This window comes from Mustela putorius, unplaced genomic scaffold (assembly GCF_011764305.1).
Source record: "Mustela putorius furo isolate JIRA1106 unplaced genomic scaffold, ASM1176430v1.1 tig00003858_pilon_pilon_pilon, whole genome shotgun sequence".
Taxonomy (NCBI): Eukaryota; Metazoa; Chordata; class Mammalia; order Carnivora; family Mustelidae; genus Mustela; species Mustela putorius.
In genome coordinates, this window is record NW_025422010.1 from 39,247,562 (window position 1) to 39,268,920 (window position 21,359).

The window sequence follows — 21,359 nt, forward strand, 5'->3', positions numbered from 1 at the left end:
GCTGCGTGTTCTAATCATAACCACCCCGGACCCTCACCACCAGCCCTACTCCCCTACCCCCATTCCCATGACCTCCCCTGCTTCCTGTCCACCGGGCCTACCCCCCACCTCCTGCATTAGCCCCTCGTCTCCCCTTACCCCTGCTACATTATACCCTCTAGCCCAGACACTGCACTTCAGAGAGAGGAACTCATCAAGGTCAGCAACACTAATGCCTCACTGTCCTGATGGAACGTGGTCCTAATGAAGACCTTTTTGTCTTTGGGGTTAAACCTACCTTAATGTTTTTGATGGTCAGAGTGGGACATGAGGTAATGGTTTCGTTTTTGACAACCAAACCCAGAAGCCACCAAAGGTTTGGTAGAGGAGTGTTCTGAGAGGGGACATCTCCAGGGAGGGGCAGCTGTGGAGGGAGCCCTTGGATGTGGCCCTGATTTTTGTCTCCCCTGGACTCCCTTGTTTTCACTGTTCCCCCTACACTCTGTCCCTAGGGCCACAGGCCAGCTCCCAGGAGGGGCCAGGCGTCTTTGCTCAGTTTGCCTGAAGCAACTGGTATTAAAACCAAAAAAGTACTAAATTCTAACACTAAACATAAATGGGAAAATGTAGATAAAGGCAAACACATCTAAAAATAAGTATTTTTCCCAAACATGAGTTTCTGCTTTTCAGATAGATTTTCTAGTCCCGGGGACATTCTGAGCGCCAGTGGTCTTCCCTCCCAACCCCCGCCCGTCTCCAGCTGCTCCATACGTTCATAGCCTCAGGAGCAGGCCACCTACTGTCCCATGTCCCATGCAATGTCCCCCCACAAGTGCCATGTGTTCGGCTTTTCTTGTTGGCAACTCCGCAATGACGTCCCCTCCCGCCCTCCAGCTGCTCGCACTCTCCCCCATCCGGCTGAGCTGATCTCCTGGCCTCTGCAGAGCTGAAAGCTCCCTTCCTTCCAGACCTAAGCCATGGCCTCTGCCCAGCAGGAGCCCTCCTCTCGCCAGAGCTCCCTCCCTCCCTCTCAGGGAGCTCCTGCTTCCAGACGCCTCTGCTGGGCACACATGGTCACTCGGTGAAGAACTCACTCTAGCATTCACATACGTGCATTCCACGACTAGGCAGGGCCTAGAGCCCTCTGTGCACCAGACAGACACTGGTGTCTGTTATTACAATGCTGTCAGTCAGACGAGCTCCAGCGGGCAACTTCCAGTCAAGGACAGAGACAAGGCTCAAGCTCAGACAGGTGTCTTGCGGTGATTTGCCTGGTCCCTCGGTCACCCCATTCCCTTCTCCCAGCCAGCAGAGCTATGGCGAGGATCAAGGGCAGTGTTCATTAGCATCCAGGAGAGAGGCTTAGGTGCACATAGACTTCCCTGATGAAACGAAGAGAGAATAGACTCGGGCTCGGCTTCTCCCCTCCTCTGGGCCTCTCCCTGCCCTGCAGAGTGGAGAGGCACGGACACAGCCCCAGCAGGCTCAGCTCCTCCACGCTGGGACACACTGTCGTCCTCGGAGGGAGGGCAGGTCACAAGTACAGCTCACACAATGCAGTGTGCAGTCAGAATGCACTCTCTCCTCCTCTTTCTCTTCCTCCCTTCTCACTGTCTCCTGTACACACACACACACACGCACACACACACACACACACCATCCCCAGTGTCATACCTCAGGTTTCTGTTAGATCCCCCACTGTACTTAGCAGTCCGAGACCCCCCTGAGAAGCTAAGAGGCGAACTCAGACACAGTGAGAAGACTTAATTCTAGAACAGCAAGGGTAATCGGGGCTGTGGGGAGGGGGCGTATCTAGGAAGGTGCTGGCAATCGCTTCTCGGCCTTTTGGTTAAGACAGTGTAAGAAGGTGCTGGCAGCCGCGAGACTGCCCAGAATCAGGAGTAAGCTGACTTTTTCCTGGGAGTCCCAAGGGGGCCCTACAAGCACCACCAAATTAAAATGCAAACTGTCTCTTCCCCCTCTGCCCAGGTCTGCCATCGCCTCCGGCCTCCACGGGTACAATGGGTTGCTGGTAGGACTGCTCCTGGCCGTGTTCTCTGAGAAGTGGGACTATTACTGGTGGCTTCTGTTTCCTGTGACCGTCACGGCCATGACCTGGTGAGACACCTCATTCCTTCTGCTCACAGACCTACGGGGCCCTGAGGTGCTTACGTCTTCCTCTGGACGGGGACCTGGACCCCCTGGAGCCCAGGGCTTCCTCGTCAGGCTGGCTTGTCCCACAGGACATAGTGAAGATCCACGAATGCGGCTGCGATACAGCAGATCATTTTTTTATTCTGGAATAACAGGAACCCTTTAGAGCAGCAATGAGCACAGGTTTTTTATAGTGCTAATAATCTTCCTTGAATGATAGTTTTAATAATAAAGGCTAACATTTATTGCAGATTTCCTACAAGCCAGGCACAGAGCTAAGCCAGGTGAGGTTACTATTGTCCCCAGTTTACAGGAAGGAAGACCAAGACATGAAGAGGTTAAGTAACTGGCCCCAGGTCATACTTTCACAAAGTTTTTGATGATGAACCCAGAACCTCCAGGCTACATGGGAATCATCTAAACCGTGGCCTGACCAAGACAGAAAAGCTAAAAACGCACCTGGGACAGGATCCCTCTTGGAGCAGAATGTCTATAATGAAAGCACAGAAGCTTTGAACAAGAAACATTAGTCAAGATCCTGCTGTGCAATCACATCATTTTGCAAAGGAATAAAAAAGTCAGGAGGAGGGGTCTTGGGAACCAGTATTCGTGGGGAGCCTGGGCGGGCTAGGCCTTAGCTCAACCGCATCCCTTCTCCACTGCTCTGTGGTGCCTGAGGCTGGGTTGACTTGAAGGCCTGCCAGCCCCAGAGGGCAGGAGCCTGAAGGGACCCACGTCCTCCAGTTTGTACCCTGTGGCTCCGAGATAGGCTGACTAATTTTTAACATCTCTAAGAAGTCCATGGCTTTCCTTCGTTCCTGATATTACTAAAACCAGTTAGTTTAATTTAGTTTAAGTACTGAGTTATTACTTTTTAGTAGTGCTTGTAAATGAATTACATTAAGCATTCTGGGCAATTTATGTTTCTTCTTAGGGTTTCTGTCTTTCTGAAGCCACTGGAACAAAAAGCTACAGTAGCCATCTCTGCGGGGGTTTCAATGCCCCCACCTGCCCTTATGTCTGGGGTAGCAGACCTTGTCTTCATTCGCACACATTTGGGTTAGAACAACACAGATGAAATCTCTAAGCAAGTTCCACAGGCACTCTGTCCCCGGTGGCCGTCTGTCTACAGTGCCCCACCCCTAACCCCATGCCCCAATTTAACAGACAAAAAAGCATCCAGGACCCAACTCTGCGGTGATTCCAGTGTGTTCACTAATCTAATCGTGTAGAACCCAAAATCCAGCCCATTAGGTAGGCATCAGTAGTGCCATTTTCCAGATTTAGCCAACAAATATTTGCTGAGTGCCTGCTATGTGCAGGGACTATTCTAGATGCTGGGGATACTTGTGAACAAGAGATGATCTCCATCCTCTTGGAGCCTATGTTCTTCTTGACAAGGATAGAAATAATGTCCCCAAGTAATTAATTAAAAAGATCTTGTCAAGATTTGATTAGTGCCATGAGGAAAGCAAAACAGGGTGAGCGGGAGAGAGAGTGAGTCCAGTGATTCCAGACGTGAGTGGTCAGGGAAGGCCACTATGTAGAGGGAACGGGGGCGATTTCACCTAAATGATAAAAGGCAGCTGCCCTCTGACGATCTGATGCAGACCCCAACTGGAGGAGTGCCCGTGTTCAGGAAACAAGACCATGGGTCGGGGGCGGGGGTGGGTCATGCCCAGTGAACGAAGGAGTGGCAGGAGGCGAGGGCAGAAGGAAGCGAGAGCTAGACCCCATTTGCTTTGAAGATCGAGCAAACTTTTTGATTTTTATTACAACTGTGATGGGAAGCAGTTAAAGCTGTTTTAAATAGAGATGTGATAGGATATGACTTAAATCTAAATAAATCACTCATGCCATGTAGAGAAAGGATTTTAACTGGAACAAGAGTGGATGCTGGCAGCATCGTCAGGAACCCACAGAGAATTGAGAATGGTCTGGACAAGGGTGATACACAGGAATGCGGGGAGAAATGTTGGGCTTAGAGTGTATTTTAAGGAAGGTGTGGGCAATAGGACTCGCTGGGAGGCTACGGAGTACTGGGGGTAGGAAGCAAAGAAGATTCCCTGTACTCCTTCAGTCTGCCTAAGCACCTGGCTTGATGGACAAGACACAGAGGGAAACAGGTCGGTGGTGGGAAATGGCACAAATCAAGTGTCCTTTCGGATATATTAGGCTGTAGACTTCCAAGGAGAGATGTTGACGAAGCAACATCTACGAACATCTATGTAGATGTCCTACATAACATCTACGAAGTCGTTGTACAAATCCAGAACTTTGTGATACAGTCAAGAATTGGAGGGCAGAAGCATACGGAAGATATTTTGTCCTTGGGAGTCAAGGATATCACCCAGTAAAATTAAGAAAGAGAAGACCCAAGACATTAAGTAAAATTAAGAAAGAGAAGACCCAAGGCAGAGCCATAGGATGGATCTTCCAATATTTGGATGCCCTTTAGCAGAGGTGGGGAATAACCACAAAGAAGAGGTCATGAGGAGTGGCGGGAGAAGCAAGAAGCAAGCTAAGAAAGGGCAGAGTTGTGGTAGCACAAACAGAAAGTGTTTCAATCCCATTGGGAGTGTCCAGCTGTCAAATGATAGGAGCAGGGAATGGCCATGGATTTGGCAGGATAGATGTCATTGGTGAACTGGACCAGAGCCACTTCTGAGGCGTGGGGAGAACATACACAGGATTGGAATGGGTTCAGAAAAGAAAGGGGGTAGAAAGACGGGGCACAGCCATCTTTTGAGCAGTAACTGCTGTGAAGGGTGGTGGAGAATTGGGGCAAACTCTCTGAAGGGGACATCGGGTTAGAGGAGGAGGAGAATGTTTACAGGTAGAAGATACTAAAGCCTGCTCTAGACTTACGAGAATGATCTAGAGAAAGAGGAGAGACTGAAGCTGCAGTACTGAAGTCTTGAAGATGGATTGGATCCTGAAATATATTGGCAAAATAAAGGAGGGACACTCTCATGATGTGCCAAAGGCAGAGAGGAAGAAGGTGTGGGAGCCGGGCCATTGGAGTGTATGGAGCTCATGGTTGGGAAATTGAAGCATTTCCCATCTCATCATTTCTGTTCCTTCAAAGAAGTAAAGCAAGATGTTGAAACTAAAGGGAAGCAGTGAAGTTTTGAGGAAAAAGGAGAAAATGTGAAATATTTGTCTCAGCAAGCTGGAGAGTTCATTTGCTAAAGCTGTGTGGTGGGGTTTTCAAGCAGTCTTAAATGCCCATTGGAGACTCATGGTCGTGAAGGGAGACCAGTCAGCCAGATCACGTGACTCCTTCATGTTTCGTCCAGCAGCTTGCTGTGTGTGGAAGATGCGGGGGGTTAGGGGTCTCCCGTGGCTGGTCCCTTGAAGGAAAGTACAGCTCAGGGAGCTTCAGTGCCTGGTGCTGTTCACTCAGTAAGTGTAATAGTTAGGATTTGGACCCAGCTCTGTCTGCCTCCAAAATGCATGCTCTTCCCAAGGAAGAGGCCAAGAAGAGAGAGGACACAAACCACCGAAGGTTCTGTCTTCATGGGGTGGCTTCCAGAGTAGCTCAGAACATCTGAGCTGAATCCAAGCCCGCACATGACCTCTACGTGCCGTAGCAGCTGCCTCCCACGAGGACAGACTTCTACAATGTTATCACAGCGCAAGAGAGTAGCTGCTGTCCATCCTGATGATCCAAAGGCAATCCATGGTATTTCTAAGGATGACATTTTGTTTGGTTTTCTTGGTTTAAGAAATAAGGAGATATTTAATTTATAAATGTTTCTATTCAAAACAAATTATAACACTTTAAAATGTTGCTTCTCAAAGAGTCACCTTAAATCAAACACTTTATTCCCAGTTCCAGATAAGTTGGACCACTAGAGTCTCAAAGGAGTCGGGAATGGCCATGCCAAGGAGAGGGGACAGTGGGTGGCACTGTGGCCAGACCCAACAAGACGGTATAAACCTAAGGATAGGATGAGCACAGATTAACCTTTATCCCTCTCATCTTCAGCCCACTTCTTTCCAGTGCCTTGAATTCCATCTTCAGCAGGTGGGACCTCCCGGTCTTCACGCTGCCCTTCAACATGGCGGTGACCCTGTACCTGGCAGCCACCGGCCACTACAACCTCTTCTTCCCCACGACGCTGGTGGAGCCCATGTCTTCAGTGCCCAACATCACCTGGACAGAGATGGAGATGCCCTTGGTAAGTTCCCCAGCGGCAGCTGAGTTGGGACCCCTGCTTCCATCATACAGCTTCTCCGTAACCAGCCTGTGGATTACCCAGGCTCTCCGCTTCTCCAGAGGCAGCTCCAAATGACGGCCCTGGACAAGGGCAGGACAGGGAAGGGCCATGCCAGCTCCCTATACTCTTTCACCAAACCCTCACTGAAGACCCGACATGTGCCAGCACATTATCGGACACGAGGAGTCCACGAGGACTGAAAGGACAACAGCCTCTCTGCCCCTTTGCAGTGCACACTCCCCACGGGGACACAGACAGTAAACAAGTGCGCAGACGAGTGCCGAGTTGATGCTACGCAGCACTGGGGTTCGGGGAGAAATACTAAATGGCTGGGGGGAGGGGCAAGACACCAAAATGAATATTTAAAATTAGGATTTTAAAGATATTATCCGTAAAAGATGGGGATGAATTTTCACGTACTTTCCATCTCAGTGGGTCTCAAGCAGGGCTGATTTTTCCTCCTGAGCAGGGCAAATGTCTGCAGATACTTTTTAAACTGTGTAAACTAGGGGGAGGGGTGCTCCCGGTATCGAGCAGGTTGAAACCAGGGATGCAGTCAAATGTCCTGCTACGCACAGGGCAGCTCTTCCCACGATGAAGAACTGCGCAGCCCCAAATGCCATAATACTGAAGTTGAGAAACTCTGCTTTACATCCCCCTATCATAAATGTACATATTTATTTATTCTACTGATGTCTAGACACTGGGGATAAAGAGATGTCACAAAAATCTAACGTAAGATTAAATATATAGAATTGTAACCTTTGGCCTTGTCGATGCACAATAGAGAAGGCTAAGCGCTCACACGAGGGCAGGTTTATTACTTACCGGACACTGTTCCAAGCCCTCGGCTTCTGAACTCGTCTAACCAGCCCTCATGATAGCCCCATACTGTAAGTACTGTCATTATCCTCATTCCCAGATGAGAAAACAGAGGCGCAGAGCCAATCGTTGCCCAGCGTCAAACTGCAGCTTGTGCCCGAGCGTAAAACCCAGGCAGCCTGCTGCAGAGCCCAGGGGGAACAGTGAGGGGAACCCTCTGCTTCCCCGTGCAGTCCGGCCCTCATTGGGTGTCTTTACTAAGTGCTGGAGTGTTCTCTACCTTCCCCCAAAATCCAACGCCCTCCATCTTTCCCCCATTGGTTCTGGCTTGACTTTCTAGAGTCATTCAGAATATCTTTTCCATGGTTGCCTTTTGAATGCTTGCAGACATACCCCATGTCTTCAGTACTGTTGGGACAACCTGATTTCGGAGCCCTCACCACCCGGCCGAGCCTGTTGTCCAGATGTACTGACTGTAGTCTAGATGTACTGAAACCCCCGGGGGGCTCAGCTCCAGGACCACAGCTTCTAGGGCAGGGCGGGGAGCGTGGCTCTGGGCTACATTCTGACCCGCAGCCTCTCAGGACAGGAAAGACTCCCAGACCCCTCGTGCAGATGCTGCTGCCAACCACACAAAAACCTTTTTTAAAGATGTTGTCTTTGTAAAGTTTTGTCTGGGGCCGGAGCACGGAGCCGGTTTTCAAAGGAAAGCCCAGCCTCTGCTGTGGAAAACAGCAGAGATGGGAGCAGGGGCAAAACCCTAACTCTGATAGGATCGCCAGTGGTCCTCGTCCGAGAGTTAGGCACACTGCCTTAGAGACACAGACCCTTCTGTCCTTAAGCCCTAACCACGAGGTGGGCTCCAAGTGGCCCTGCCAAAGGGAAGGGCCCCGGCGTCCCCCCCCCACCCCCGCCACACACTGTGAGGCTCTGCAGTCCGGCAGCAAGGGGACCGCTGATGGGGGAGAGCCACAGACAAGAGGGGCCTCTTGTTCATCTTCACCGTAACTAGAAAGTGGCAGGCCAACCAATCCACGTCATCCACAAATCCACAAATCCATCCAAGCTCCCCATCCAAGCTCCCCATCACACCACTGCTCTGACCCCCGGCTCCTTTTCTTCCAAACCATCCACAGCCCAACACCCCTTCCCTCCTTCTCTTTAAAATAATGACGAGAATGACTTCCTTTTTGTTCATCCAAACTGTCGTCTTTACAGGAGAAGCGTCCGGGGTAGGGGTAGGAAGGAGGCCGGTGCTCAGTACATTTCCATGCACCCCGACTGCCACCTTCACCCCAGAGTGTTGGGAAGCAGGTGGAGGGGGAGGGAGGCAGTCCCGGGGCCACAGTTCACCAAGCTAAAATGCGGATCCCGGCATCCGGCAGAGGAAGCAGCTTTCTGAACTCGGGCTCCATTCGGAGGCTACTTGTCCCTCATTCCTCTCATTCTTGACTGCTTGCCTTTCAAACCTGTGTTCCCAGGGGGAAGGGGGGAGCTGGAACCCCCTCCTGCATTCCTCAGACGTGGGGAAGTCGTAGAGCAGTTACTGAGTAGACTTCTAACCCCTTCCCCGCTGGAAGCTGTTCCCTGAACGTGCACAAAGCTTTCTCGGGGCTCCCTTAAGTAAGCTGCACCCCCATGCTGTCATGTCGGCCCAGGGCTATAAGCTCTGGCCCAAATGGGCCTCGGTGACTGAAAGGCCACCCATCTGGACACAGGATGGGTAAAGCTTAAAAGCTCAAAACACTATCCTCTAAAGAAATCAGACTGACTCCAGAATTAAGTCAGATTGTTACAAAGTCCAAAATTCCACCCCAAGGGAGACGTCCAATGAACTCCCAGCACCTACAGTAGGTCATGTGGAACTAACCCGGGGGTCCCCAAACTCATTGCCCGTGATAATCTCCTGAGGCCCTGGTCAGGCCCATACCGGTTAAGTCACAATGTTGGGGAGGAGCCAGGCATCATTTTTTTTTTTTTAAACATCTCTAGGTGATAAGAGACTCTTAATCTCAGAAAACAAACTGAGGGTTGTTGGGGGGAGGGAGGGTTAGGGTGGCGGGTGAGGGACACGGGGGAGGGCATGTGCAATGGTGAGTGTGAAATGTATAAGCCTGATGATTCGCAGACCTGTACCCCCGGCGCAAATAATACATTATATGTTAAAAAAAAAAAAAACATCTCCAGATGATTCCACCACACAGCCAGGTTTGGGAACTGCTGGGCCACTCAGTACACATATATGAGGCTAGTGTGCACCCAGCCATAAAGAAGCCCCGCCCTGAAAGAGGTCACATCACCTAGTAATGGAGTGGAGACGGCAGAATTTTAAAGCTGGAAGATCATCTGCTAAGGCAGCCTCCTCCCATTAGAGAGGTAGACACCAGAGCCCTGCAGGAAGAAGTGACACATTCACCATCAAGCCGTGAGCTCCTGCAGAGGCCCCTGAAGGCAGCTCCCAGGCCAGCGCCCTGCCTCGTCTGCCAGTCTCCCTCCTTTCCTTCTTCCCCTCCTCTTTCGGATGGGGATGGTTCAGCATGCGCAGAAAAGGGCCACCAGGCTGTCAAGCTAACCATCTCCATTGACCGCCACCACCACCCACCCCCAGCAGAGGACTCTCAGGCTCAGGGAAGTTGGCTTTGTTCTGTTTTCCAAGGTTGCACATGTTACCTTTCTGCAGTGCTAGAGGCTCCTGGAGCAGGGGAAGTCCCTCCTCCTTCCCAGAACCCCACAACACCCGAGGTAGCACTGAGCCTACAGCAACCACCTGTAGACTAGGGGTCAAGTTCAGAGGCTTTAGCCTGGCCTTGGCTCTCAGTGAGCTGGGAGACCTTAGATTAAGGCAATCATCAAAATGACCTAAAATGTTTCCAATATTCCTGGAATACTTGTAGGATTTCAGAAAGTCTAGTGGAAATATCTTAGTGCCCCCAAACCTCCAATGGCAGTCTAGAGAGGAGGTGCCCTCTGGTCCCCTCAAAGTTTCTCCCCTCAGAGCAGAAGCCATGTGTCCCTCAGAAGCACCTGTGTTGGGGGGCCCTGCCTTGCTTCACATGGGGGATGCCAGATGCCTGCTAGGTGGTGAAGTGCACAGCGATTTGTTCCAGCTGGCGTCCTTCCTCCCAAGTTCTCTTACCCGTGGGTGTACTGGCGCTGCCCCAGGCCAGTTCCATCCCATTAGCCCCACCAGGAACGGCTCCATCCTGACCCTAAAGCCTGGTCTTTGCAGCTTGTGCCCACGCTCCAGTGACCCGATTCTGTTGACTTTGCAGCTGCTACAAGCCATCCCCGTCGGAGTCGGCCAGGTGTACGGCTGCGACAATCCCTGGACGGGCGGCGTATTCCTGGTGGCTCTGTTCATCTCCTCGCCACTCATCTGCCTGCATGCTGCCATTGGCTCCATCGTGGGGATGCTGGCAGGTAGGACACAGTCCTCTTTCTGCAGGGAGAGCTTTGGGATAATTTTCCCGAGGTCATTCCATCCCTGCATGTGGCAAATGTTCTAGATCTATGATCTTCACCGACATTTGTGAACAATGTCAAGGGTAGGGATGTGTTCTTCCCTTTCTTGAATCTCCAAAGGGAGCAGACTGCCACAGCAGGATATGTAGAGAGACACGAGGGGCCGAAGACCTGATTGGCTGCTACTGAGCCCCCGGGAGCTGGTGTCTGGCAGGAGGGGAGCTCAGAGAGGAGAAGAGCAGTAGCAGACCAAGGGCTATAAATGGCCCAACTCTTCGAAATGTCAAGGAAACTAAAGGAAAATGATTCCTCAGAATTTGTGTTGCTATCTGACAAATGTGATTTACCATTTCTACATGTATGTGTATGTATGTACATGCACCTATATATGGCTAGATGGACAGTAGAGCCCCAGAAATGGGAATTAGGCAAATGGGACCAGGATCCTGTTGACTCATTCCAATATTTGTCAAAAACATCTTGGAAGCAGAACTTAAAAAAATTCTTTGAAAACTTCAAACTTATCAAAAAATTACAAAAAGAAGAATGGTACACAAAGCACCCCATACATTCTTTACCTGATTCACCTGTTGTTTGCCTTCTACCCTCTCACTGTAATATTTCTCTATCTCCTTGTGCCTATGTGTGTACATACATACTTTTCCCCAATTGTTTGAAGCAGACCTTTCTCAGCTGAAAGCTTTCTTGCTAAAAATGCAGTTCCTGTGGCCAAAGGAGTGGGGAAGGCCTAGAATCCTAACACCTTGATCTCCCCTCACCTTGGAAGTAGTCATACCTCTGTATGAAATCTCCAAAACACAGGTTGGAAACCACGGCTGTCTCCTGGTTGCTGGTTCCTAAAGACCAGATGCCATTTGTAGAGGCTTCTTCATTGGGAGGAAGGAGGAGGATGGGGATAATGGCAAGATGAGGCCACCCTGAGACCTGACACCACCCATGAGGTGGTCTTTGTGCTGGGACCATGAACTGGCCAGAAATAACACACCTTGTCCCACAGCCCTGACGGTGGCCACGCCCTTCAAGACGATCTACATGGGACTCTGGAGCTACAACTGTGTCCTGTCCTGCATCGCCATCGGGGGCATGTTCTATGCGCTCACCTGGCAGACCCACCTGCTGGCCCTCGTCTGTGGTGGGTATCTGGGGAAAGATGGCAGCCGTGTCACTCTGCTGTTCCTTCCCTCCCTACTTGGTTATGTGAAACCCATGGAGCCACGAATCGGAACTCAACAGCAGGGATACAAGGACCTGTGGCTTGGGTCCCAATACCAGGGTCCTTGAGGTTCCTCTTCTGTCATCTAGAGCCACAACCATGCTTACTGCTATTACAACAGTGTTGGAAGTTTACAAGGATATCACACGTGCATTTCCTCATGTGCTAGTGTCAGTGTCCTGGTGTAATATATTTTCATCACACAACCCATTACAGAGCACCACTAAGTGCTAGGCCCTAGGCTAGACACAGAAGATGCAATGGTGACCACATCCTCATGAAGCCACATCCAGCAGAAGAGAAGTAATCACACAACTGTTAAGGCTGTGGTGTCTGAAAGGATTGTTGGAAAGACCCAGTGAGATGACGTGCTTGGGAGCAGTGAGGTTGCAGAAAATCAGACTGTCGGAGCTTGATTCCCATGGAGTAAACAGCGTGTTGTCCCAAGGGAAATGGGTTAGAGGCCTTATTATAGCTGCACCCCAGCACCCATGTGAGCTCAGTCCTCCCAAGGTCACTACCAGGCATAGATTGTCAGCCCATTTTATGCCAGAGGGAATGAAGCCCAGAAGGGCTCGTGAACTTGGCATGGAACACATCGATCAAGGGCAGAAGCAAGATTCAGCCCCCATCTTCCCACCAGCCTTCCCACCCTGAAGTTGCTTATATTCTCTGGAAACAGCAGGACTTTAACAAGCAAAACTAGAGACCAGTAAAGGGCAGAAGAACATTTTCGTTGTTGTTGTTTTTCTCCCCACTCATGTGTGGAGTCTGTAAATGACGTCCATGTCCCTTGTATTCCCCTCAGCAGCCAGCAGGGAGACAGTAGGCTTGGTAAATATTTGTCAAGTCAAAAGTGCCAGATATTTTGAGGCTAAGACCGTAACTGCCTTTGGCCCTCAGAGAAGTGGCAGATTCTTGTGGCTAGAACCATCTGGGAAGGCTTCAGGGGGAGGATGGGGTTTATCTCAACACTTCCAGGATGGGAATTGGGGAGGTATAGGGGAGAGGGGGTGCGGAGAAGGTGTTCTGGACAGAGGAACAGAAAGAACAAAGGTGAAGGGGCAGAAGGAGGTTGTCCAAAGGCACGGGGGTGTGGATGAGCTCCCCTCACTGTCCTAGGGGCCACATCCTGGGGTGAACTCAGATGCCTGGCTCCTGAGGGCAAGATCATGGACCAGTAAGGTCCAGCCTTGGTGAGACTTGGTGCAGGTCCAACAAGGTCTATCATAGCTGCTCAGAATCTTGGATGGGAGGACTTATTGGGGGCTCACATAATCTGACCCCTCAACCCTGAGACAGATAATAATCCGGCCACCCAGCTGGGCCAGACCATCCCGAGTGTCAGTTTGGACAAGCAAAAGATGCTTACTGACCCTTGACGCTATGCATGGAAATGCGGACTCTCCGTGGAAGTGGGGGAGGGCTAGAAGGCTTTCATCACTGCCCTGGGAACACACAGTCTGGCGGGAGATTGGCCACACCTACCCACATAGATAACTACCATAACCATGTTGTGCAGCTATGCCAGATATCAGGGTGTGCTGCCGACACTGAGGTTGCTGAAGACAGGACGGGACCCCTGCCTTTGGGGAGGCGTGAGGGCAGACCCTGGGAAGCTGACTCTGTGGTCCTTGTTTTTCCACAGCCCTGTTCTGTGCATACATGGGAGCAGCCCTCTCCAACATCATGTCGGTGGTAAGTTTGGATTCTCCCAAACATGTCCCTCCCCAGCCAGGGCTTTAGGACATTTGCAGTTTCTGGAAGAACCCTGGGTCGTTAGGTGGCTCGTACCCACCCAGTGCCTCTGTCAAGGTTTATCCAGGTTCGTCCAGAGAAGGACTGGCAATTGCACGCCTGTGCCTCTGAGGTATGTTGGGGTTGGCTGTGTGTGCACCAGAAAGTGATACAGCCAGCAGTGGAGAACCTAGATGGACGGATGGAGGTGTTTGTGTGTGGCCGGATGTGGGAAATGATCCCCAGGCTGATTTTCAACTCCATCATTGAAAGATTCTGACTGTGTCCTAAGGTACCAACATCTCAAACTCCTAGACCAACTCCTCGGATGTTATGAACCCAAAATCCAATGTCATCACTAGGGAAGAAGGATCCCCATCCTCACATCCTACACACCCTTCTCCCCCAGGGCCCCTGGAGCCTAGGACCATTTTCAGACCCTAGCGTTTCTTCTTCTAGGTTGGTGTGCCACCCGGCACCTGGGCCTTCTGCCTGTCCACCCTCACCTTCCTGCTCCTGACGACCAACAACCCGGCCATCTATAAGCTCCCACTCAGCAAAGTCACCTACCCAGAGGCCAACCGCATCTACTACCTAAAAGTGAAGAGCAATGAAGAGGAGAAGTCCCCCAGCGGTGACTAGCCCACTTCTAGGCAGAAACGCTCTTTGCCTGCACCTAGTCTCTGCTCCCTGTGGTCTCAGCTGTGGGTCAGCCGGCTGCAGCTCTCCCCTTCCATGGCTCTCCTGGCACCTGTTAGAACCAAACACACCTGTATCTCCCTTTCCCTCATGCTGATTTTTCTCTCTCTGCCCAAGTGGCCGTAACTATCCACATACAACGTTAGAGGAAGTTGGCGTGAGCTTGTGGAGTTAAAAGTAAGGCGTGTGCTTTCAATGTCATTGTCTTCAAACAAAAACATTTCTCCTTAGTCTTTTGGGAAGATGGTCTTCATGGCATGTTTAGCTGAATAATGGATGCTGTAACACTGAATTTGCTGAGGGGTTCCCAAGCAGACCCAGAGCGGGTGGGAATTCAGGGGATACAGGGAAATTCAGGGGATACAAACCAAGAATTGAAGGTACTTAGTGGCCGATGAGGATGCCCAGTGTCACATAAGAGAGAGGAATTTTACCTAATAAGAGTTTTAAAATCAGAACAGGGACAGTTAGAGCACTGGGACTGTCTAAATAGGCAGTCTCGAATATTCAGTGGTCAGAGTACAGGCAAGATGGTATCTCATAGCAGGAAACAATTCATAAAAATGAGAATCCCATATATGGCTTTTATTATAAAGGATAAAAATATGAAGGATAAGCATTTCTCAGTATAAGTCAAACCAGCAACTTTGTGCAGAGCTCCCAGTTGAGAAAAGTATCTGAGCTCAGCGTGTGAAAAGCTGAAGTGTATCTCATTGTCCTATTTGCCTGTGGGTGTTGGAAGCTTTATGAGGTTCTGTGATACTTGAAACATGGTTAACCTGAGTAAAAGGACAATTATCCATGAAGTTCATAACTCGACTTCCCAATTACAGTCATTAACTTACATTCAGTCTCCATTTATATGTATATGAGGGTTCAGCAAACTTTTTTTGGAAAGGGTCAAAAAGTAAATATTTGGGGTTCTGGAGGCCTTACAGTGTCTTTAGCAAAGACTCCCCTGCATCATTGTAGCATAATACAGCCTTAGATGACATATACGTGAATGAGCATGGTTGTGTTCCAAGACTTGATGAAACAAGGAAACTAGATTCGGCCCACAAGCCCAGGTGTGCCAATGCCAGACACAGATGCCCGCCACAATAACGGTTCGGAGCTGGTGGGCAGAGGACAGGTCCAAAGGACGCTGCCAAGTTCTTTACAACAGTGGAAGATTTTTAGGAAGGTGAGATTAGTATGACTAGAATCAGGAAGATCTGCTCCGAGGCTCCTTGACCTGGTGCCGCCATTTCCAACCAGGCCCTCCTTCCCCAGCAGTGTCTGTCTGGGAACCACCCCTCCCCAGGCCCCTCACTCTGCTTCCACCTCTGCGGGCAGCTGCAGCACCATGAGAGGAAGGAAAAACTGAGCTCAGTGCGCAGACGCAGTGTGCAGGGAGGCTCCTACACCCCGGGCTTAGAGGGGAGTGTGAAGGGCAGGTGGTCTGCGGAGAACAGAGACATCAGCCCTTCCAGACAGGGCTCAATTACCCAAAAGGGAGGGGATGCCCCCCCCAGATATTCTAATAAGAGTTAACAGAACTAGATGCCCCATTCATTCATTACGGACAAACTGTGCCCAGAAATCTACTTTCCTTTCCTTTGAGCCCATGAGACTCTCCACCCCAAGAAGTAGATCTGATAGGAACTGGGGTTTGTTTGTTTGTTTTAAAGATTTTTATTTATTTGAGAGAGAGAAAAAGCAAGAGAGCATAAGCAGGGTGGAGTAGGGGGAAAGCAGGCTCCCCAGGACCCTGGGATCATGATCTGAGCTAAAGGCAGGCATTTAACTGACTGAGCCACCCAGGCACCCAGAAGCTGGATTTTAACCATGCTTTATATTGGATTTCCAGGACAGGAAAACTGGATATAAAAAGTCCTTTCCGTTCACTTGGACAAGATTCTCTCCTCTCCCTTTCTTTCCCACCCCACGTCTCTGTCATTAACAAGGTCCCACTTTGGTCACAGGTGTCTGGGTTGCTTTTTTTCTCTCAAGTTCCCACTTCCATCCCTGTAGAAATTAAATGTTAACTGCGTTGCCAGCTGCCAAATTCATGGGAAGAAAAATGGATAAAAGCTAAGTGATTCAGGAAAAGGAAAAAGCATGTCCAGCAAGTCTGGAAAAACCACAGGGCCTTAGAAATTCTATAATGCATTATGATCAAGATGGCCAGATATTTACGTAAAAATAGGAAAACATCTACTAATTCGAAATAAGAAAGAACTGCCTGGATGAAGTATTGTCAATCACTGAATTCACTTGCCAAGAGATGTTGTCCAGGAGTAAGGAAGTGTTTTTAAAAAACATCTTTTGGGGCTAAGAAGCAGAAAATCGATGGTATTTCCCAAATGTGGTCAAACAAGCTCCTTCTGGAGCAGAACAAATCTTATTAAGCCAATCTGGCAAGCAGATGCTGCATCTCTCTTGTGGGCATGGACAAGGGTGGGGCGGAAATGAAAATCCCCACCCCTCTAAGAAAAGTCACCCCTGTGCAGCTCACCCTGCCCATGGGCCATGGACAGATGCCCAGATGGCCTCTGAAGTAGCCCAAATAGTGGTAGGCAGTTTGGAGAGCTCCCTGGAGTGACCCTGTCCTGCCTTCACCAGAGCCTTCCCATCCCAATGATGAGTAGGATAGATATGTAGGGGCAGGAATCTTAACCAGAGAGACACCACCAACATGAGGTTGCACAGGAGTGAACCACCAGGAGAGAAGGGAGAAGAGCTTTTGGGTACAAATCCTGGTTGTTTTGCTGTAATCACCCCCAGACTCTGGATAGCAGCTCCTGGTTGTATAAATGGTAGCTGAACATAAATATGGCTGAACATAGTCATTAAAGAGAGTAGGAATATGTTGGGCAGCAGGGCGCAGTAGAGGAGGTACCGTCTGAAATTGTCCCTATCACACCATCCTCTCCCTCTCTCCACTGTCCCCTCCCCAGATCTTCTCATTTCTTCCCTCTGACTTCATCTCCCCCCACCCATTTCCATCTGCTCTCCTCCATGGATGAGTTCTGCTGTCGGCCGTGAAGTGATGCTGTCCTGCTGTACTTTCAAATCATCAATCTGGACTCATATTTCAATCTCTACTATGTTAACTGACATAGTCAAGTTTTCTAACTTTTTGATCAAACTTCAGTTTGTTTCCTAGGGAATAATCCATTTTCTTTAGATTTAAAACATTGTTACCCTACTGTTATTCATGGAATTTGGCTCTCTCTTTTCCTTAATCAAGTTTGTGATGGGCTCATCCATTTTACTGGCTATCTACAATTCTGGTTTGTTTTCTATTTTATCGATTTATTTTTCTGGGTTTTTTTCCATGGTTTCTCAAATTTAAATGTTCCTTTTTCCTCATGTTTAAAATTGATGTAAAGTTTCTTCATTTTAGATTTTTCTCCTTTAACAACAAAGGCATTTTAAGGCCATTAATTTTCCTCTGAGTATAGCTATAGCTGTGTGCTATAGGTTTGGGAATAAAGTATTCTGCTTTGATCAGTTTTGAATAGTTTATAATTTTAGTCTTGATTCCTCTTTGACCCAAAAATTATTTAAGAGTGATTTCTTAGTTTCTAGCACTTGGGATCTTTTATATTTTTAACTCTCTATATCTAGTTTTATTATGAGCAGAGAGGATGGCCTGTAAAACTTTTATTTTAGAATTATATGAATTCTTCTTTGTAGACAAGTACTTGGTCGATTTTGGAAATGCAAAGTGCAAACTTTTGATTTGAAGGAAATACATATTAAATTGATTTGTTAATTGCCTTATTCAATTATTCTATGTGCTTATTTTTTTGTCTATGGGATCTTAATTCTGAAAAGGGTTTATTAAAATTCAATTATGGGGCATCTGGGTGACTCAGTTTGGTTAAATGTCTGTCGATCTCAGCCCAGATCTTGATCTCAGGGTCATGAGTTCAAGTGCCACACTGGGCCCAGCATGGAGCATACCAAAAACAAAAACAAAAAACAAAAAACAAAAAAAACAACAACTATAAATGTAGAGTTTCATGAAACTCTCTTGCATTTCTGTAACATTTGTCTCATATATGTATCAGTTATATTGTTTGGTGCCTATACAATGACTATCATTGATTTTTCATTAATGTTATCTTTTACTATTACATACTACCTATTTTATCCTTGTTCATGCTTTTAACCTCATTCCAACTTATCTGGTCTTAATGTTGCCATACCTACTTTCTTCCTAATGTTTTCTTAACCCTTTGTTTCAACCTTTATCATTTTCTTTTAACTATCTTTCTTAAGAATAGCATTTTGCAATGTTTTATATTTAAACTAATCTTAGTGTTTCTGTAATTGAATAGGTAAATTAGCCACTTTCTATTTAGTGTAACCTTCAATATGCTAGTTTTACTTCTTCCGCCTTGCTTTATTTTTTACTGTGTATCAGCTATTACTACTTTGGCTTTTGACTTTCTTCATTTTGCAAGTATGATCATGCTACTACCTCTTTCCTTCTTCCCTTTGTTTATTTTGGAAGTCTACCATTCTTTTCCCTTTCACTAGTTGGTCCTGCTTCTCTCCCAACACTCATGATCAAAAGTATGTTTCTCTATCATATAAAAACAAGATGTCAATAGTTTACTGTGACAAGAGTTCCCATTTCTCTGATGCTCCTTCCCCACCCTGAGGAACTAAAGGCCTTATATACTACATTCACTCTTCTCCCCCCGCCAGAACCCCCACTTTTACTTTTATCACAACTCACTTCTCCAGTTTTACCCACCCCTGGATCTTGCTGAGATTATTTATCATTTTTTAATTTTTTTCCCCTTGCCTCTTATTTTTTTGCCAAAATCCTTATGCGGCCCCTGTGCCCCAGATTCCTGGTAATTCTATCATTGTTCATTTGGAGTTTACTATGTAGAGTGGACGTGTTACCTTTCATCACCATTCCTTTATTCTTCACCTTCCCTTATTTCATGGTCTTTGTTCTGATTCATTTAGTACTTGTTTAGATTCCTGTTTGAGTATTGAGTATTTTGTTCAAATACTATATGACAGAATATGGGGGACATGCTCTCTGACTCTGAACATCCACAAAGTTTCTCCCTTGCAAGTTAGTGACATTTTGGCCAGGGGAGTATCCCTGGGCCACAGACTTTCCCTCAGCTGTTTGTAGTCATTGTCCTTCCATTCTCTGGCTTCCAGGTGTTACAAATTACTGATGTCAATCTCATTCTTTTTCCTTTATAAATAGCATATTCTTTCTTTCTAAGAGATCATAAGATGTTCTCCAGTGGATTTCAGGAATTTTATTAAGTCAAGCCTAAATGTGTGTCTTGTCTCAGCAGACCTGCCTTTCAGTCTGCAAACTCAAGTTTTTCTTCAGCTCAGTAGCTTTTCTTCTAACATTTGGTTCTCCCTCCATCTTGTCCTTCTTCTGTCTCTGGAATGCCTGTTATCCACATACTCAGTCTCCTCGACCTCTGCTCCAAGTTGCTTGCTTCCTTCACAATTTTTACCATTTGTATTTTTGCTTTGCTTTAAGATACTTCCTCCATTTGATCTTCCAGGCCACCAATTCAGATCCCAACAGTAACCTTTCTTTTCTTCAATTCAAGAAATGACTTGAATTTCTTAGTTCAAAAATCATGTGTTTCATTTCAGAAAATCTTTGGGATTTTGAATCTTGAATCTCCATGTCTGTTTATATTATTCTTTTGTTGTGCCCAAGGCCACTTGCCAATTTTCATGAGCCAGCCCCTTGGAAACTTTGCCTTATTGTCTGACGTCATTCACTCATTCATCTAGAAGACATGTATGAGGAACTGTTAACATGTTACTCAGGACGCTGCTTGGCCAGGAAAGAATCAGCTTAGTTTCTGCCTTCAAGGAATTCATTTTATGGGAATTCATCTGGCCAGTAGTCTCACCTGAGGTGAAGAAGGGGGTAACAGCACAGATTGCCTGAACCATGGAAGTTCACAGTTTCATTATTTTGAGTGAATTATCTGGTTGGATTGGTCTTCAGTTTAGGAAAAGTATCAAGCATGACATTAAGGGTCCCAGGAAGATTTCTGTACCTCGTCTCTTATCCTCTATCTTGCCGTTACCTGATACCCAAACATTCCCAGCCATCCTTTCAGTTCAAGGCTTTGAACCTGTTAAAATGTGTTACCTGATACCCAAACATTCCCAGCCATCCTTTCAGTTCAAGGCTTTGAACCTGTTAAAATGTAAACAGCGCTGGGAAGGTAACACAGTAAGCATGATCAATCATTTGCATCTTAAGTTGTAGGAGTCATTTCTGAGAATAGGTTAGATAAAAAAGGAGGGGAAAGTACAAAGAGAAAAAAAAAATGGGTAGCATACCTTGAAAGAGTCTTTGGCAATGGAGGAAATGCTAGGTGAGGCCAAGCTGGGTGAATGAGGTCTGAAGCCCCTTGTTTCATCAGGAAAGATGATGACACTGTTATATTTGGCTTGAAGAAAGAAAGGTAGCCGTAAATGCTGTCTGCTGTGTGGAGTAAGCATGTGGAAGAAGTCAGCTTACTCAGTAGTACTTCGGAGGATAGAGCAAGAGTAACTAAGTGGGACTGATAAGCAGGTAGACTTGGAATCCGTGGAGAAGAGCACATTTCTAGAATGGAAGTTGACTGAGAAGTAGTCCTGTGAGACCCTGAGTCCCCTGTTCTAACAGTGCAGGGACCAGGGCTAGAGGCCTGCTGGGAATGCTCGCTGTGGCCGGGGGTAGACCAGCTGACCAGCAAGCCTCTCTCTTCCAACATTAGTTTCACTGATACTCTGGCCCTGAATCCCTACGGAGGAATGGGAAGGAGGCATCACAGAAGTGGCAAAAAGTTAATAACATGGAGATCAAATGTAGTAAGAGCATACCACTCTTGCCTTTACAGCTTTTCCTACAGTTTGCCAAAATTTTCAACATCCCTTTCCACACAAGATGCAGCCTGAGGTGCCAACATCACTCAACCATGCCTTGTCTTTGAACGGCTCTCCTCTATCACTCTCCCCTCTCAGGGAGTTCTTCTTTGGGTCAGTTTTCTTAAGATCTGCCCATTTGG

At 47.8% G+C, this 21,359-nt stretch overlaps 1 protein-coding gene across 1 annotated transcript in view; it reads left to right on the forward strand.

The window, feature by feature from the left end:
* The window catches only part of SLC14A2 (solute carrier family 14 member 2), a 54,386-nt gene that overhangs the window by 10,761 nt on the left and 22,266 nt on the right, over window positions 1–21,359 (forward strand). The window contains exons 5-10 of the mRNA XM_045065581.1: window positions 1,969–2,097; window positions 6,125–6,317; window positions 10,451–10,598; window positions 11,659–11,793; window positions 13,523–13,572; window positions 14,071–14,245. Of these exons, the coding sequence (XP_044921516.1) occupies window positions 1,969–2,097; window positions 6,125–6,317; window positions 10,451–10,598; window positions 11,659–11,793; window positions 13,523–13,572; window positions 14,071–14,245 (830 nt within the window). The remainder of the gene's footprint in view (window positions 1–1,968; window positions 2,098–6,124; window positions 6,318–10,450; window positions 10,599–11,658; window positions 11,794–13,522; window positions 13,573–14,070; window positions 14,246–21,359) is intronic.